The following is a 19,487-nucleotide window of genomic DNA, read 5'->3' as shown; positions in this document are numbered from 1 at the left end:
TCCATTTTCAAAGGGGTCCCTTGACCTCTGACCTCCAGATCAGTGAATGTAAATGGGTTCTCTGGGTACCCACGAGTCTCCCCTTTACAGACATGCCCACTTTATGATAATCACATGCAGTTTGGGGCAAGTCATAGTCAAGTCAGCACACTGACACACTGACAGCTGTTGTTGTCTGTTGGGCTGCAGTTTGCCATGTTATGATTGGAGCACATTGTTTTATTCTAAATGCAGTACCTGTGAGGGTTTCTGGATCAATATCTGTCATTGTTTTGTGTTGCTAATTGATTTACAATAATAAATATATACATACATTTACATAAAGCAGCATATTTGCCCACTCCCATGTTGATAAGAGGATTAAATACTTGACAAATCTCCTTTTAATGTACATTTTGAACAGATAAATGTGATTAATCATGATTAAATATTTGAATGGATTGACAGCCCTAGTTATAACACCATATGAAGAAGACACACAAGTGTCGGCAAGCTTTGAATTAATTTGATAATGAATCTAGTTGACTGATTAATTAATCAGTAACTGTAATCTTTATATGCTGACCCACATAACAGCATGCTGAAGCAAATATTGAGATGTTGCCCTCCCTGCAGGAGATGTGTTAAGCAACCCAATGTCATCTTTCACTCATAAAAACAACCCATATCTGAGCGCACTTGTCAAATGGTTCAGCCGTGTTTTATAAATGCACAACAGCTTTGTTTTATTGCCTGTATTACTTGCTACACAACACTGCAAAATTGTGCAATTTGAGCATAATAAACCAGGCACAGAGAGCTGCGTTAATTGGCTCAGATGTTCTTGAATAAGCCGTGTTTGAAGGCTTTTGTATTGCTGTCACAGAAACACCCATCACTTGCAGGTTTGCAGAGTGGTAAGCCTAATAATTCTCTGTTACAGCGAGTGAAAGCTGCCTCGGAAAATTCAAAACTGCTCATCTGTAATGCCTTTTAAAAGCAGCCGTCTGATGCACATTGTATAATCATCCATCACACAACAAGTAAAAAACAGGTTCTCAGCTCCCAACCCTGCAGAGGAGAAACCTTTCCTCATTGTGAACACGTTAGTCCAGGAAGTAGGGTGTGTGTGTAAGCTATATAACCATAATGCCACATCTTCACAACTGACGTTTTGTCTCAGTTACCAATTATTATCTTACAGCAGAACACCCGTCAACACTACAGACAATGTAATGTGTTCTTCAGGCAGCAGCACCTCAATTATTCAACGTCAGCTGAGTTGGCAGCAGTGTGGAAAATAACCTATTTGGGCTGCTTGTTTGGATGCTTACAAACTAATCCTGTCATCCCTGTCTATACTGTAGACGTGGTTTCCCGTATCTTAGAGGATTGGGGGCCAGCCAACATCTGTTGTCGTGCTTATGCTGCAGGGCCTTTCTGCTCCAGTCTGCCTGTGAATGTGACGTCCACAAAGGCCTCTAGCAGGGCGTGGGTGCTGCCGAGCTTCAGAACTGCTTTTATACCAGCTAGAAAATGACGAGACGGTTAATGCGTTAGCTACATATTCATGGAAAGTCTGTTTATTTAGACACGGAGCACGGGTTGTTCTGTGTTAAGAAACGAGTAGGCACAGTTCCTTGTTTCTGAGGCAACAATAATGCTCATCAGGAAATCTCAGAGCTTACATAATGGCTCGTAGACAGAACCGTGAAAATGTCGGGAATTTGTTATCTGACCAGCGCTAAAATGTACCAGACCTTGCAGCCCCTTTTTGTCTGTTAAATGATAAAGCTAGAGTTGGATGATCCAGAGTCCATGTTGTTTGTATGACGGTGAAAAAGCCTGCTGCTTGTGAGTTAAGGTAACTAGGTTGGCTGAGACTACAGCGTGCCTTTCATGCTTATAGCTCAGCATTACTCTGCAGTCTGAGTAGCTCAGCTATGCATTTCCCTCTTTTCATTCCTCCGTGTGTGTTTATGTATGTATGTGAGTGCCGGTATAGGTTTCTGTCCCGTTTGACACATCTGGATGTGTTTTAGCTCGGCCCAAGTTCCTCAACACGAACCCACAGGCGTTACATAACCCCCCTCTTTTATGTAATGACTGCTGCAGCTCTGCTGACTGAATTTGCCCTCTCTAGTTTTTCCTGCCCCACACCCTGTCGGTCTGCCTCGCTCACAATCCCAGGCTCCTGAGCAGTTCGCTTCCTGTAAGGGATGAGTTTACCCAGCTGTCATGTGAAACTCCAGCCAGCCATCCTAGCACGTCAGAACAAACCTGAAAAATACAAAAAAGACATTTTCAGTCTTCCCGAAAGGTTTCAAGCGGCTGGATAGTTTCCAGCTCTTTTTAATGCGTTTTGAAACTCTTGAGAAGAAAGAAATTAAAATGACAACTGCTGCTTTGATTTCCCTTGTTCTCGTTACTAAGTATGACTGATGACTGAATGGTTTGAGAAGCATATTTGCAAAGTGGTTTTCGGTTTCATATGGAAAGGCTCAATGTGCGCGGGCCTTTTGGTTTTGCTTCACCTCTCTTCATAAGCAGGCTCCTCTGGCAGATCTATCCGTCGTGCTCCGGTTTCACAATGTGAACACTGGTGTGATAAAGTGGAAATTATGGAGTCATTAGTTGCCACCTAATGCATATAAAATTAGGGCCGGGACGATTCACCCATCTCCTGATTTGATATGTATTGCGATTTTTAAGTATTGATATTCAATATTATGATTTATTGTGATTTTTGTTAACTCTTTTAACACTACATTACGGGAAGAAGTTGGATCATACACTTCTAGTGGCTTTTATTTTGAAAAATATCTAAATTGATACATTAAAATGTTTGATTTTCAGCATGTATGTAGTCAGAGATGTCCTGAAGTCAACTAATCACTCATTGTCAGGAATTATTTATTACATTTATTCCAGCAACCCAAAAACCAAAGAATACACTTCCCTTTAACACCTTATTCTGAAAACCAGACGTGTCTACTTCCCCTAACTTCTCCAAGGTGGTCTCTAGCTCTCCCGTCAGCTCCGTTCTCTTCATACATCCATGGTCAGCTCCATCGGGGCCGTTTCAATGCATTTAACATAAATGTCAGTATCTGGGTGCTCTACTGTTGTAGCGTCGGCTCGACCGCACGTTACCGCGATACGATAACGTTTCCTGTCCGTGACAGAGTTAGCACGCAGCTTTAGCCGTGATGTCTAGCTCTGCTTTTCCTGTCAATGTGTGAAACTCAAAGTGTTTCCATCCTTTACTGGATGTGTAGTGTTTACCACGCTGGATTTAACATGTGAGGATGCAGGTCGTATCCACGCTGACTCTCCAACGGTTCTACATTGTTGTTTCGGCTCGCTGCGGTTTGTTTTGGTTGACGGATACGGAACAGATATGACGTCACGTTTCTCAGACTACAACAATAAAAGCGGTAACTTCCTTCTTTCTCCACATAGACTCAAATGAAGCAAATATATCCATTCTGGCATTAAAAGAAACGGCAATACATAGGTGAATCAAATTTTTTTCCCACCTCTAGTTAGAGCTGTCCTGATCAAGTGTTTACCCATGACTGGAGTTAATATTGAGTATGTTGTAATACTAATACCAAAGTTTCCTAAACTGGGTTGATTAGATATGTTTGGTAGCCCAATACCTTCATTTATAAATATATATCCTGCATCACAGCTTTGCTTTAATGGCCTTGTATAATCCTGTTTTTTGTAAAGTCTGCAAAGAAAGTTTTGTGAAGCTTTGAACTATTGTGGCAGGATGATTTGGAGAGCTAGCACGCCAGGTTTGGAGACCCTTACCCCTCTCTTTACTGCCAGCCCAAATCCTGTTTTCAATTAATATCAGCACTTTAGAGTTGTGGCACACAAAACCTCGCTGAAACAGGGAAAGTGGGACAAGCTGCACTTTCAACTAGATTTCCAAACTGTATTTTTGTGCATGAAAGTGTCGGAGGAGACGACAGCTGAGCACAGGTCCAGAGATGAGCAGCGAGCGTGAGAGGGATATTAGATGGATGGCTGCATATTTAGAGGCAGCTTAATTCACTAGCTCATAAGTACGATTACCATTTTTTTAATTGGATACTTTAAAGGTATTGTGTTGATATGACCTTTTAAAGGGACAGTGTGAAGGATTTGGTGGCATTAGGGCTGTCGCGGTGAAGGAATTCCTCCCGTGGTGATGAGTATGCTCAACAGAGCAACATGTGATATTAGTGCTTTATCGTTATGCTTTGATTAGGTCTATTCTTACTTTTTACAGAACAAAGATGACAGTTTTAAAACTAATTAAATACTTGTTTATTGTTAAATGCTGCACACAGAAGGGCAGGTGAAGGAGGTTAAATAACGCTCCAAACTTACGCTACATTTTGGCGAGGGAAAACTGGCGAGGCCATTTTCAAAGGGGTCCCTTGACCTCTGACCTCCAGATCAGTGAATGTAAATGGGTTCTATGGGTACCCACGAGTCTCCCCTTTACAGACATGCCCACTTTATGATAATCACATGCAGTTTGGGGCAAGTCATAGTCAAGTCAGCACACTGACACACTGACAGCTGTTGTTGCCTGTTGGGCTGCAGTTTGACATGTTATGATTTGAGCATATTGTTTTATACTAAATGCAGTACCTGTGAGGGTTTCTGGATCAATATCTGTCTTTGTTTAGTGTTGTTAATTGATTTTCAAACATAAATATATACATACATTCACATAAAGCAGCATATTTATCCACTCCCATATTGATAAGAGGATTAAATACTTGACAAATCTCCCTTAAGGTTCATTTAGAACAGATAAAAAATGTGCGATTAAATGTTTTAATCAATTGACAGCCCTAAATGTTTGCATAGTGGAGCGTGTGATAACGTATAATGGGTATGTCCGAGCCCTTGTTTCTGAGTATTTATACCTCTTCCATACGGGAGACTTGCATGCATACGCTCTGCTGAACATGTGCTCATAGTGCTGAGTGCTTCCATATTAAGTGTACAGCATAATATACACATCAACCAACTAGAAAGTTAATCTCCTTCAGTCGTGTGTCCATATGGAGAGGAAGAACACCTCACCTACAGTATTATCACACAATGAAGTAGAGGAGGGCAGAAAGATGTTGACAGAATACACTTTTGATTTGGCACATAAAAGGTGATAGAAATATGGTTCTTCACTTCAAGCTGTGACTGAACAGCACCTCAAATTGGTTCTTTTAGCCTGAAAGAGCATCCCACGTGTCTCATCTGTTCACGGTGAATTTCCAGTGGAAAGGTAGATGGGTGATATGTTGTTTTTTTTCTCTGGAGAGCTGGGGCCACGTGTTTTGAGCCCCAGCGGTCGTGTTGGTTTTGGTGGGGACGGTATGGTACAGGGGTGCACCAGCACCATACAACATATGTGCTGCATCCAGAGAAGCGCCACAATGGAGAATGTGCTGACGGACACAAAACGACGGCTGTAGTGATCGCCGCTGGTGCTTTGTGTGTGGGAGTTTGCGGTGGGGGGGAGGAAAATATGTCCTGGTTAAGGGGGGTTGGGGATGGGGGGGGGATTTCTCAATGCTGCTAACCGAACCCCTCCTCCGCCTCATCCTCCTTCGTCACTCTGACGATTAAGGTCATTGCACTTGTGATGGCCTCTGTGTGTTTATGTTTTTACTAAACTACACTTTTAGCTCTTCCTGCTTCCTTTTCACTTTAATCTGCACGACTGGTTTGGTTGCCAGCTCTTTGGTCCGCTGGACCCTGAGAACTCACCAGTCTTCAGTTACTCATTTTAACTCAGATAGCATGTCAGGTCTAAATCAGTCCTTATGATATAGCCCAAGGCCTGGCGGTGGGAGCCTCTGTGCTGCACATTCTCCTTCAACCTTAATTTCCCCTCTTCTTTATCAGGTCTTGGCAGTACTTAAGCAACATTTCAATGCATGACTTTTACTTTTAAAAGAGTATTTCTACACTGTGAGATTGCTTCTTTTACTAAAGGCACACTGAAAAGGACAATGTATAGACTCGTACAAAATACACTAAGTGTGTGGCGGTGTCTGCAGAGACCCTGTAGCCCTCTGTCTGTTTCTTTTCTTCTTATGTTGCTGTGTTCGGGACGTTTCTGGGGGCGTCAACCTCTATAAACGTAGCGACCTATCTGCCAGATCATAAGCACGCATCCAAGAGGACGCTACGATACGCTACCCACGAGTCTCCCCTTTACAGACATGCCCACTTTAAGATAATCACATGCAGTTTGGGGCAAGTCATAGTCAAGTCAGCACACTGACACACTGACAGCTGTTGTTGCCTGTTGGGCTGCAGTTTGCCATGTTATGATTGGAGCATATTGTTTTATGCTAAATGCAGTACCTGTGAGGATTTCTGGACAATATCTGTCATTGTTTTGTGTTGTTAATTGATTTACAATAATATATATATATATACATACATTTACATAAAGCAGCATATTTGTCCACTCCCATGTTGATAAGAGGATTAAATACTTGACAAATCTCCCTTTTAAGGTTCATTTAGAACAGATAAAACATGTGATTAATATGCGATTAATCGTGATCAGCTATGGACAATCATGCGATTAATCTCGATTAAATATTTTAATCGATTGACAGCCCTACAGATAAATGTAATGAAGTAAAAAGTACTATATTTACCTCTGAATTGTAGCAGAGTAGAAGTATAAAGTAGCAGGAAATGGAAATACAAGTACCTTGAGTAAATGTACTTAGTTACTTTCCACTACTGTGTCTTGGTGTCTGTTTTCTGTGACTTTTGCAGACAACCTTACTCTCTCTTTGTAAGCAGGCCAATGCATGCTGGGACATCTAATGTGTCATAGAGAGCATGAATCTCCTGGAGATCATTTTCCAGTTTTCCCCCTGAGGGGCACCACACCTGGCCTCTCCTCCTTTTCTGTTAGGTAGATCCGCTGTCCACCCACCCTGCTTGGTGAATCACGGAGCGCACGGGCTCAAGACTAATCTGTGCGACACACTTTGCGCCACCACCGGTGTTGTTTTGAGACGAGCCTCCACGGGGGGATGCAAATGAATTGCCAGAGCATTGATCTGATGCACCAGCCACGGGCGTGTTCAGGAGCGTTGCAGTGTTTTGTGAACGTTCACAGTGTGTCAGAGCTGTACATGTTTGTTTATCTGTGCAGGATTGAGTGTGTAGAAGAGCAAATGTTATTAGCAGGTATTCGCAGTGGTGTCCTTGATGGTGTGTTGCAGTGAAGAAGCTATAGATTACTGAGTGTTGCAGCTGAGTAAAGGCAGGAATCAAGACATCTTTCATTGGCGGGTGATGTCTGCGCCACAATAACTCTCTTTCCGCTCAGCTCCACAATAAGACAGGATGCCTGGTTGGATTATTGGTTATCCCAGTGTCTGCCGCACTGTTCCCTGACCCAGCCCCACCCCCTCCAGCACTCTGTGGCCTGTAGATTGCTTTTAAAGCCCGTCTGTTCCTCCTCAGGCTGCCAGAGCTTTCCCATTCCTCGCCGTCCCTCTTTTTTGACTCCCCTTCTCCCTCTCCCAGCAGTAGCATTCTCTCCACTTCCTCCATCCTGGTGGAGCTCTGGAAATTGAAAACAGAGACGGGTGTGGGGAGGAGAAAGCGCAGAGGAGTGCAAGGTCTATCTTTGTCTGCCATCTGAGTCATTTTTTTTTTTCATTGTTCACTTCGCTGCTGCGGCCCGTATTTTGATGAAACGGCGCCCTCTGTGGTCGCTGCTGCACGGTGCAAGAGCAGACATTTTCCTCTCATGTCTCTGCCTTTGAAAATGCCCATTCTGTGTGTCATACTGGTAAAATGGAGTACTCTGCTCTCAGCTGGCATTCACTGTTTGCCAAGAAGTAAATCAGTGCAATAAAAAAAATCCCCATTTTTTATATTTCTCCCACACTTGTGATGCAATCCCTCGCTGTCGTTGTTTTTGATTAGGAGGATTTTCCAGGGTGCCTGCAGTTTGCTGGGAGCTTTGTGTAATGCTGATTCACTGACCTCTGCAGTCTGACGGGGGAAATGCTCGGAGGCTCACGAGATAACGTGCTCTGGAGATGATCAGTTTTCAATGTATTATGTTTGATAGGATGACTCGTGACAAAACAGACCTTCCCTGTACTCCACTTACAACTGAATAATACTTCTGGCTGCAACCAATGTTTATTTTCATTATCAATTAATCTGATTACTTTATGTAAAATGTCAGAAAGTAGTGAAAAATGTCCCTCCCAGGTCCAAGCTGATGTCTTCAGATGTCTTGTTTTATCTAATAGTCCAAAGATATTCAGTTTACAATGATATAAAACAGAGAAAAGCAGAATATTTACACCCTTGAGAGGCTAAAAACAGCTTTTTTTGTGCAATTTTGTAGGCTTTCCCCCTCTTAGACGAGTAGTCGGTCGTTTTGGTCTTAGTCGTTTAAGATTTCTTTAGTTGATAAGTTGTTCTTTCATGCTGAATGACTTATTTCTGAGACACTGATGAGCTCATTTCTGGTAAACACCAGATTTAAAGTGGTGCTTTTGTGTGATTCTTTGTGGAGAAACTCAGTTTTTACAGATCTGTTAATTAAATCAACTTAAATCATATTGAGAGTTAGATGACTAAGAGTTTCTTTGGTTGAGGACAGCCCTAGTATTTTGCTTCAAAAATCACAATTCGATTATCAAATTAGTTGTTTTTCTGGCAATAGAACAATCTACTATTTGTTGCAGCTGTATTTAAAATATGTAAATCATTACATGTGTGTGTTTTTTTATGGCGGAGAGGCTTTTTGTTTCTAGGGCTGCGACTAACGAATGTTTTGTTTGATCTATAAAATGTTTCAGTGTTTCCCAAAGCCCAAGAAGACGTCCTCAAATGTCTTGTTTTGTCCACAACTCAAAGATATTCAGTTTACTGTCATATAGGAGTAAAGAAACCAGAACATTTTCACATTTAAGAAGCTGGAATTGTAACTTTTTTTCCCTAAAAAAAATCACTCAAACCGATTGATCGGATATCAGAATAGTTTGTGATTAATGTAATAGTCGACAACCAATCGATTGATTGCCGCAGCTCTAGTTAATCCTGAATCTCATCTGTTCACCTTTCTTTGACCCCCAGATGGAAGCGGGCAGAGAGCCGCTACACCGTGGAGAGAGCTGCCATCATCAGCCACTGGAACTGGCTCCAGGCCCACATCTCGGACTTGGAGTACCGCATCCGACAGCAGACCGACATCTACAGACAAATCCGCGCCAGCAAGGTCAGACGCTCTCTCTCTCTCTCGCTCTCTCTCTCTCATGTTAGATATTTCTGCTTGTGTGTGTTATGATGGCTCACGTGCAGACAAACACTGAGCTGTTAGAGCAGTTGGTATGTATATATATACTCCTTATTTTAATCTTGGTGGTGGAAGTGTAACACTCAGGTCTGTTCTTCTGTAGGGCTCAGTGGAGCTGGGAGGAGTTTCCCCCACCGGAGGGCCTGCAGGTGGGACAGAAGTGAAGACAGAGCCTGTAAATACTCAGGTAAGAGTGAAAGCTAAGGGTTGTGTTACTGTACAGCTGTGCTTTGCCGTATTCTGGGCCTTCCTAAAACCGGACCCTCCCTACTCTGTGGTGGAGTGAACTCCTGCTGTAGCCACACTCACAGCTGAATGAAGCTCCGTCTTTAAGCTGAAGGGTAGAAATACTGCGGCAAGCTTTGGGACGAACTTCCCTCTCTCCGACGGAAACTGTCGTAATGTTTCGACACCGTGGTTTCGCATCACGTGGAGGGTGATGTGCAAAGGTTCACAGTATTAAGAATATGCAATATGCAGAGAAACTGAAACAAAACAATAAACCTTACTCATATGCCTCTGGTGGCATTTCAATTCATTTTGGTAAACAACTTCTCGTTTTTAATGTTTATGAGCTGCTCAAATGAACACCACGTCTACGGTTTTCTAGACCAGACAAGGGTAGATTCGATCCTAAATACAGTGTAACCTTAAGTCTGCACGACAATGTTAAATCTTAGTTTGAGTATTTTACGTTTGTACGGGAAGTTGCATGTAGCTTATTCCATGACGTATACAAAACGCCGTTGCACGTGGTCAGTAAGTCGGCATCGATGCAGACTCGCTGTTCGTATATTGGTTTGGGATGGCACCTAACATGGCGGACTCTCAAATGCAAACGGAGCGTTAGTAGGTAGGGAGAGGGTGTAGGAAGTGGTTTGAGAAATGCCTCATGTCTCTTGGGGCTAAACCAAATTAGTTTGTGGTGTCTGCTGCCTTTAAGCAGACTAGTCAAGCTCTTAAATCTGGCTCTCATATGCAGCATCTCTTATTGAGTATTTAGCATTTTGTGCTACATCTGAGGCTACATCCACACTGATACGTTTTCGTTTTAAAACGCATATCACATGACCGTTCACGTACAGTGGGCATGTGCGTGCCGGTGTAAACAGGAAGCAGCGCGGTGGGTTGTTCAGTTGCAGAAATTACTACGAAGGAAGAACAGCAAAGGTGAAAAGTAAGACCAGAGATTTCTTTGCTTGGACCGACAGCGAGGTGGAGCGGTTACTGAAAGTAACACACGATTATAAGGCGTTCAACGCGGCGGAAAACACAACAGATGTTTGTTTTCTTCTGGAAAAGGTTCACGTGATCGGGCGTGAACAATCAGGGAAGGATACGTCATGACTGATAAGACCCAATCAGGAAGCGAACGTGGGTGTCTGCGTCATTTTACAACCCTAAAACGGGCTCAGCAGCATTTTCAAACGTCCGGAGTAGTGTGGACGCTCGGCATAAACGTATGCATTTTAAAACGAGAACGTATTAATGTGGATGTATCCTGAAGTCAGTAAGTCTCACCAGGATGTGATGTGTATGTTTTGTGATTATTGAGGCAGAAATAACAGAATTAGCTTGTCTTTTTTTGTTGTGTGAAACATTGTGGTAATGAGAAAGAAGCACTTGTTTTAAAGAACTCACAGTTGACGTGTAATAAATTACATTAAGAGAAGAATGAGCCTCAAAAAAACAATAATTTCTTGCAACAATAGCTCACCCAAAAACAAATCTTGAAGCTTCAAACATTCTCATAAAAACCATCTGAATGCTGTTTGAATAATATTCAAGTTAATCTCCGTTGAAGTGTGAACAGTAACTATAATAATACTTAAATAAATCAGTTTTCAATCTGTAAGAATCTGATTAAACCAGCGCTTTAACAGTGTGATTACATTGGTGGGTAAATGTGAGCTGTTGACTGTTCTCTGCTCTTCCAGGTTTATTCATAGATGCCTGATAATCAATGAAACATTCAACATGTTCTTGTCAATCAAAGCTTCGGCTGGAAATTAAATGTGAAATGTTCTCAGGAAATTGTTTGTTTTTTTATCTGTCCCTCGGGTCTGAAAGGAATCAGACGAAAGAGCTTTTTGAGTAATAATCTCTTTCAACAACAACATTAATATTCAAATAATTCATTACAGGATGAGCCTGTTTCTCTGGATGTGTTTGAACGGTTTATACAAATGTTTGTTAAAGTAGTACAAGTGCAGGCGTGGCTTCTAATCCTGGTGGACAGCTGTGTTCTGATTAGTCACTTTTCACTTTAACCTTGTTAAACGGTATGATTTTGGGTCATAGTACTGATTTAAAACAACAAATAAGGAACTGTCAAATGTGGAAATAATGAAATGAGACCTGATTGTGAGGACAAGACGTATGATAAGCTAAGTTTGATTTAAAAACATGAAACTGAGTTGATTTGTGCGTGAAAGCTTGTGAAGAAAGGCACTCCCAGCCATCTGCGTCTTGATGTTTTTAGGAGAGCCGAGCCCTTCTTCACAAATCCAAACTGAATAATTCAGGGCCTCAGGACCGGGGATGATTCAGTTTGTCTGTTATGTTGTTTCCTTAAATATCCTGGCTTGGCTGAGCTGCTGCTGGTCAGTTAACACGAGGTGGAGTCTCACTGGCTTTGTCTTATCTGTCCGTGCAGGATGTTGGTTCAGAACGGCTGGAGCACACAGGCGCCGCCCACATCTCCAACACAGAGCCCGGCCCGTGGAAAGGTCAAAACGCACAGCCCGTTAACGGCGTCCTCAGCAGGTACAGCTGATAATAAGAATAATAAGAATCTCATTTCAGGCTCCCAGAAGGGAATCTGCTTTCTGAGAAATCGTGATAATAATGGATTTTTAGGGATTTTGAATTATGAGATGCTGATAGAGCTGCAGAAATGTAAATGGCAACTATTTTAATTATCTATTAATTAATTCTACACACATATATCATGTCATATCATATCATATATGTCATATGAAACTAGAAAACCTAATGAATCTATTGGTACCAACAATGTCATACTAGCTTGTCGGGAAGGAGGTTAAATAACGCTCCAAATTTGGGCTAAATTTCAGCGAGGAAAAACTGTCATGTCCATTTTCAAAGGGTTCCCTTGACCTCTGACCTCCAGATATGTGAATGTAAATGTGTTCTATGGGTACCCACGAGTCTCCCCTTTACAGATCACTTTATGATAATCACATGCAGTTTGGGGCTAATAACATGCAGTTATTTTCGTCATTTTGTTTTGTTCGCCTGTTCTAAAAATGGTGTGTTTGCATATTTCTGCATACCGGGGTCCCTAATCAGTCTGTAAAGCTGAGACTAGGCATTATAGACTAGTGACTAGACTGAGACTAGTAAGTCATACATGTCATATATGATGGTAAACTGAATGTCTTTGACTGTTGGTTGAATAAAACAAATTAAAACTATTTTCTGATATTTCAATCGAAAAAAACGATGAAAATAATCATTACTTGCAGCCCTAATTACAGTTACTACTGAGATAAAGTTATGATGGTTTTAAGCATTAAATATCTGAATAATAGCGTCTATTTCATCTTCAATTGTAACTGATGTTGATGCTTTTCAGAAAGACCAAAAATAGATTCATTCAAATATATTTAATTAATGATGAGAGTTAATTAACTCGGTGTGTGTCCGGAGACGAAATGTATTTGCATCTCATGTTGAAGGTCAAAGATCTTGTGACCTGATTTGGTTCTGTTGCTTGTCCTCGTGACAGGATGGCGGAGTGCGCAGACGCCAAGCACCAGCAGCCGTCGGCCTACGACAGCACGTGTGTGGCGGCGCGTACGCGACCGATGGTCAGCTGTCGACGACGGCGGCTCATTCAGCCCAACACTGTGCCCAACCTTAACGGCAAGGTGAGTGTCAATCTGGTCTTGTACAGTATGGAAGCTGCAATGCTGAGTTTGTATAAATGGGTTTGATACTGAAGTCTGTGTGACGATGTTTAATGTTTGGTTGCGATGAAGTGGGCTTCTATTCTGGTGTGTTTTCGGCTCCCTGATTAGCTCCTTGGTTTGTAACCTAATAGCAGAGTAAACAGCAGACGGCTGACTTATTTATGAAAAACTAGGACAAACAACAAAGAAGGGAAATAACCCTTGTGACGCCTCACAAGTTTGAGTTGTGGAAAATAGAAACATGGGCTGATTGTTCATGTTTCCCCCGACAACTCTCTGGCTTAGAGGTTCTGTGGGACATTAACATGTGTTGATGTAAATGTCTTCTGTGTGCTTCAATCTTTCATCTCTTAGTGACACTTTCACATGAACAGCTGTTAGTAGTGCACCAAGCAATCCCTGTTTTCTGCTGTTATGCAGCTATTTATAGTTTCAGGACAGGAAGTTTACTTCTGCTTGTGTTTGTTTCTGGTTTTTAAAGACCCAGTGACATGAAAATGCATTTTCCCAGTTCATTTTTCTCTTGTTTAATCCCAAATATATGTAGTTTTACATAAAATCCATGTCTTTCCTCTTCTGTAAAACAGTTTGATGACTCATCCTGCACTCAGGGGCGTTTACAAGAATTCATCTAATCAAATGAGGCTTTGGGTGACCAGCTAGCCACACTGGTCATATAAAACCGCACTTCATCATTTGTGGACTGTATGAGTTAACAAAGCAACACGGAGAGAGAGACAGGAAGAGATGTGTGTTTGGATATCAGTAGGCAGAAACGTTGTTTTCATTTCCAAGAAACAATGTGGCCGAGGTCTGATTCATTCAAGGAACATTTATTGTGCAGATCCTTCAAGTCAGGCCGACAAAGGGAAAGACGTGACAGAACCCAAACCGGTCCGGTAGCGCTCTGGCCAACGGGCGGTGCTTGGTGTTGGCTCGACTGCCAACGTGTCCCTCATAGACGTAACGGAGTAAACAGAAGAAACATGTCTCCAAACTTCTACTTGAAACAAACCGATAATAGTAATAACGCTATGCCCAAGAGTTGCTGTGTAGTTGGTTGCACCAACATTAAAAACTCTGATATGTTCTCCTGCCATGTCCTGAAAAAGGTCCAATAGAGGGGCTTTATGGCTCCAAGCTCATCGCCGAGGCTGCGCTCCCTTTTTGGGGAAACAAACTCGCCATCACAGGAGAGGAAATGATGAAAAGCTGTTGCGTAGCGGGTTAACCGAGGCTTTCACACTGAGATCTGAGGCTCATGCGATACGTTAATATTCACTGTCGGTGTGCTAAACGGCTAAATGATGCTGGTGACAGTAATACAGTCATACATTAACGTTACAGCAGCATCAGACTGTCGTCTCCAGCTAAATCTCAGCCTATAGATCAAACAGTTGGTTTTTAACAGGTTGTTTATTTACATACAACACTTAGTCTGACAGGATTCAATCAGATATGTAGAGATGTCTGGATAAGAAATATCCTCCACTGTGTTGGCAGCGATCAACCTTCATTTATTAAGGTCTCGATAACGCTCAGGTTCAGGCAAAATAATTATTAGACATGTATAAAACGAACGTTTGTATAACAAGAGATGCAAGCATACGAACTTGCCAAAATTGCAATCCAAACATGCGTCAGATTGCATTGAAGTTTATGAGATCTTCTGTTTTCTTCCCCCCAAAAGGGGGCGTGGCCTTCACTTTCTGCAACGTACCCGTATGTGCTGATGTATAGTGCCAAACTCTCGGTCCAATCAAATGTGAAGAATTTGATTTAAATCGCTCTCGTAACTGTACACCGCTCAAATATTCAGTTTCACTGTGAAATACGTCACAGTATAGAAGCTAAAGACGCTCTAACTTCCGTTTCACTGCGACTTTAAGTCTTTGATTTGCTAGAGCCACTTTAAGCAGCAGTTAGTAGCGCTCTATGTAATCCCATTTTCCCACTGTTATGACGTAATTCATAGTTTCAGGACAGGAAGTTCACTTCTGCCTGTATTGTTGTGTTTTTTAAACTAGTCTGCCATTCAGCACCAAGTAGAACTAATATTAGAACCTTTTCTGTGTCACGATGACACTTCAGAAAAGGGAAATGTGTTTTCTTTAGTGACTCATTTGAATCCTGTGGTGCATTAAATTATAGAAAATGTGTTCTTCGCTGATTGATATGTACTTTTCTAGTTAACGTTGGATTGTGATTGTGTGTCCAGCAGGCCCAGAGAAGCAGCTGTATCCAGTGTAACTGCAGGGTGAACCCCAGCTGTGTGATGTGTGGTGGCTGGCCCACCCCCAGAGAGGACCCTCAGTACGACCAGCCCACCCTGGAGCGCCTGTCGAGACTGGATCTTGGCGTCCACCCCATCCTCTCCTTCCCTGACGGTCAGTGCCGGCTCTCCGAGGAGTTTACGCCGTCATTTCCTACTTTACATCTAGAGGGGAAGACAAACAGGGAGCGGCCGCAGAGAGGAAGTTCTTACGAATGATTGTCTAGATTGAGTGAAAGTCTGTAATGGGTGTCACATTCCCCTCAATAAGTGTTGCTCCTTTTACCATTCAAGATGGCAATCATATCCTTCATAAGAACACTGTCTTCTCGTCACACAAATCAAGGCTTCTTTGTAATCATTAAGGAATTTCTATTTACCACCGCAACACAACAGTGGGTTTGGCATGTGCTCATGTACTAGATTGCCTTTGGCTGCAGCTAAATTTTGCATGCCTCTGTGAATCGCTAATATTTGAGCTACAGATGGCAAACTGAAGTATCCACTGCACACTTAGTTGCATATTGTTGAAATCTTCCTCCTTCAGTGTTTAAAGACTTGAACCCCCCTCCTTTGTTGACTTCTCTCCTCAGACGTTTGTATAGGCCTACGTCTGCAGCAGGTGATGAAGAGCCAGTGGCAGAGCAAGTCACTGGAGAGGAGCAAACCACTGAAGAAGCTCTCGCTCAAACACAAGCTGTCCTCGTCCAAAGAGAAGCACAAGTTCACCAACTCACTTATGGCAGTCAGTAAGTACAAATGCTGCTGAGCTACGGACTTCTTCTGCACACTGCCGATGTTTACATGCACACTAATATACCACTATTATTCAGTATTTAATACGGGTCATGTAAACAGCATATTCAGTTTGGATATTCTGAATTAGGGGTGTGCATTTTGTGATTAAGACATGAGGGATATGCCGATAATGTTCAGGTTTTAGGAGCATTCTTTGTAGGGATGCACCGATCCGACGTTGTCTGTCCCGATAGCGATACCTGGGCTTTGGGTATCGGCCGACACTGAGTACCGATCCAATACCGGTGTTTCATTAATAAGCTGTATGCCTCACTGTGTGGAAGTGACTGGGATCATTCTTTTATGTGTAAGACAACATCAGGCTTGACTTAAACGTCACTTTTCTCTCTTTGTAAAACAAAATGTGACCAATGAATACAAAGATGTTCTTTATTATTAAAATAATAAATCGTACACCAGCAACTTGGTAAAGAAGTCTTCAAAGTATATAGTATATAAATATAGAAATGAATTGAATAGATCATTGTCACCGATATCCCATCTGGTATCGAATGTGAAGAATATGCTTCTCAGTTGAGGTTTTTACTGCAGGTTTCCTGGTTACAGCGTCGGTTCTCGTGATAACCCAGGGTTCCCACGCATCCCGGGAAACCTGGAAAACAGTTGACACATGTTCCAGTCATTTGAAAACACATAAAATGTAAAACATTTTCCTCCAGGCTCTATCAGAGCGCCCCGTAATGGAAAACATTCCCATCTGACAGGACTAAGTCAAATATTAGTTTATGGACTAGAGTATTTTCTAGGTCACGTCACATGGTAGCACACGCAGGTTAGATGACATTACGACGACATTACAAAACGTTGAAAGAGTGGGAACCTCCCAGGAGACCGCTGTTCATGTCCCATGTGAAACAATGTCATATCTTGCGTTTTGTTTTGTTTTGAAGTGACTTTAAGCCAAACCAGCATGTTGTTTTTTTTTTACTAAGCCTAACCAGGTAGTTTTGTTGCCTAAACCTAACCAACAAGTGCTGCTGCATTTTGGTTTTGTTTTGTTTCAATGTCATTTTAAACCAAACCATGATGTTTTTGTATTAAGTAGTTTTGATGTGTTTTTGTTTTGTTTCCATTTACAACGTCAATCACGTGTTTAAAACTGTTAAAAACTGCAACCGTATTTTTATCCCGGAGAAAATACGCTTAGTTGCATCGGAACGTCATTTTGTGGGAGACTTGTGTAGTGACTCATGAATCTGGGGGCTGCAGACACTCAATGGATGTCCTTTTAAAACTATTCAAATTCAAAACATGTGCTCTGAAACCTCCCCGTCTAATGGTGATGTGTGACCGGTTGCTGGTGTTGCAGGACTAGGCCACTATAAGAACCGTGCTGAGAAGCCGAGGACGGTGGACAGCAGTGTGGGCGGCGGCAGCAGCAGCAGTGCTGCTCTGAACACGGCCAGGCTCGAGGGCCAGGCCGTGTGCAAGACTGAGCGGCTGCAGGGTCTCTCCACTCCCTTAGGGCCCTACGACAAGAACTACAGCCGCAAGAGATTAAGAGAGCACTCGCTGGAGAGGACCGACAGTGAGTCTCTAATGATCAAAGACCGGGTGGTCTATCTTTGTGATAATGAAGGTATCTCACTAAAACAATTGGTCATGGCTCAAAGGAGACTAAAATGTGTCTGTGTCACGTCCTCCAGCGTCCCCTAAACTGTTCCTGGACTCGAGCAGCCCCTGCCCGACTCTGGCCAACATGCACTCGTCCCTCCACAGCCCCCTCACACGCCAGCTGTCCACGTCTTCAGAGAACTCCACGCCACTGGGCCAGGGCATCCAGAGCACACCGGTAAGGAAACACTGGACCACGTCTCACTTTGTCTTTGCTTGTGTCATTATCTGGTAATGACCTGGGACTTCTTTATGTGTCGGGTATTCAAATCAACCTGATTGTTGTCAGCCAGTTTTACCAACTTGTCTCAAAATGACCAAACTGCAATTTTCTTTAACTGTGGAAATCTGGTGTTTTCACATGTCAGAATATGATTGTATGATTGTGTTAAAGGGAAAATTCACCACCTTTTATGTAGTTGTACAATTAGTGTTGATGGTAAATGTAGTGTTATGAGTTGTCCTGCTCGTGTTGCCGAGCCGGCAGCGCCTTCATGTACCAGGATGCATTTAGCATAAAACAATATGCTCAAATCATAACATGGCAAACTGCAGCCCAACAGGCAACAACAGCTGTCAGTGTGCTGACTTCTTGACTATGACTATTGACCCATAGAACCCATTTTCATTCACTGTTACGGCCTCTCAAACAACCAAAGGCTCTGGAGAGACTGAAGCATATAAAAGAGACAGTTGTGTTAAAATAATGCAATCGATTTATTTTAAATCAAGACAAAAGTAACTATCAAAAATATACAAAAGAAGGGGGAGTCGCCGGGCCAGCCACACGGCGGACCAGCCAAACAGCGGGCCGTCGCACCCAGCTCAACCCTCTAAACTCAAAAGTTTCTAACTTAAACCAAAAGCACGAAAACTTAACTACCGGAGATCTCCAGCCCAAAAACAAAGTCACAAACTAAATGCTGGAAAAAAAAGTCATCTAAGATCAAAACAACGAAGACCGGAGTCTCCCGACGGCAGCACTCAGTGCCAGAGAGTGTACGCCTCTACGCACCGGCACTCCACCCTTTTTCCTCCCTCCCTTAATCAATCCCTCCTCTTGAAAACAAAGTAGGTCAGAAGGGAGACGGAGAAACAAAAACACGCCCCAACAGAGTTCCCTGTGGCACATTAAGGCCCACACGTCACATTCACATATCTGGAGGTCAGAGGTCAAGGGACCCCTTTTGAAAATGGACATGACAGTTTTTCCTCGCCAAAATTTAGCGCAAGTTTGGAGCATATCTAGCCTCCTTCACGACAAGCTAGCATGACATGGTAGGTATCGATGGATTCATTAGGTTTTTTAGTTTCATATGATACCATGATCTTCACTTTAGCTTTAAAACTGAGCCGCTACAACTTAAAAATCACATGTTGCATTTATGCGTAAAAGAAATTAGCGTTATTATCATGTTAACTTTGACGGCCCTTCTTATAAATAGATCCAGCCTGATATCATAAAGGCACCGTTGACATGCAGGGTAATGATGATGAAGCGAGCGAGAAG

General features: G+C 42.5%; 1 protein-coding gene across 2 annotated transcripts in view; it reads left to right on the top strand.

Moving 5' to 3' along the window:
- The window catches only part of LOC141757963 (KAT8 regulatory NSL complex subunit 1-like), a 36,404-nt gene that overhangs the window by 12,696 nt on the left and 4,221 nt on the right, over positions 1 to 19,487 (top strand). The window contains exons 3-10 of one of the 2 annotated variants that reach the window (XM_074618908.1): positions 9,118 to 9,259; positions 9,441 to 9,524; positions 11,994 to 12,103; positions 13,089 to 13,230; positions 15,491 to 15,659; positions 16,138 to 16,293; positions 17,673 to 17,891; positions 18,010 to 18,155. In XM_074618908.1, coding sequence (XP_074475009.1) covers positions 9,118 to 9,259; positions 9,441 to 9,524; positions 11,994 to 12,103; positions 13,089 to 13,230; positions 15,491 to 15,659; positions 16,138 to 16,293; positions 17,673 to 17,891; positions 18,010 to 18,155 — 1,168 coding nt within the window. The remainder of the gene's footprint in view (positions 1 to 9,117; positions 9,260 to 9,440; positions 9,525 to 11,993; positions 12,104 to 13,088; positions 13,231 to 15,490; positions 15,660 to 16,137; positions 16,294 to 17,672; positions 17,892 to 18,009; positions 18,156 to 19,487) is intronic. The other variant, XM_074618909.1, reaches the window with a different exon arrangement.

Source organism: Sebastes fasciatus, chromosome 20 (assembly GCF_043250625.1).
Source record: "Sebastes fasciatus isolate fSebFas1 chromosome 20, fSebFas1.pri, whole genome shotgun sequence".
NCBI classification, from domain to species: Eukaryota; Metazoa; Chordata; class Actinopteri; order Perciformes; family Sebastidae; genus Sebastes; species Sebastes fasciatus.
The sequence above is the reverse complement of the archived record's forward strand: the minus strand, read 5'-3'. Positions and strand labels throughout refer to the sequence as shown.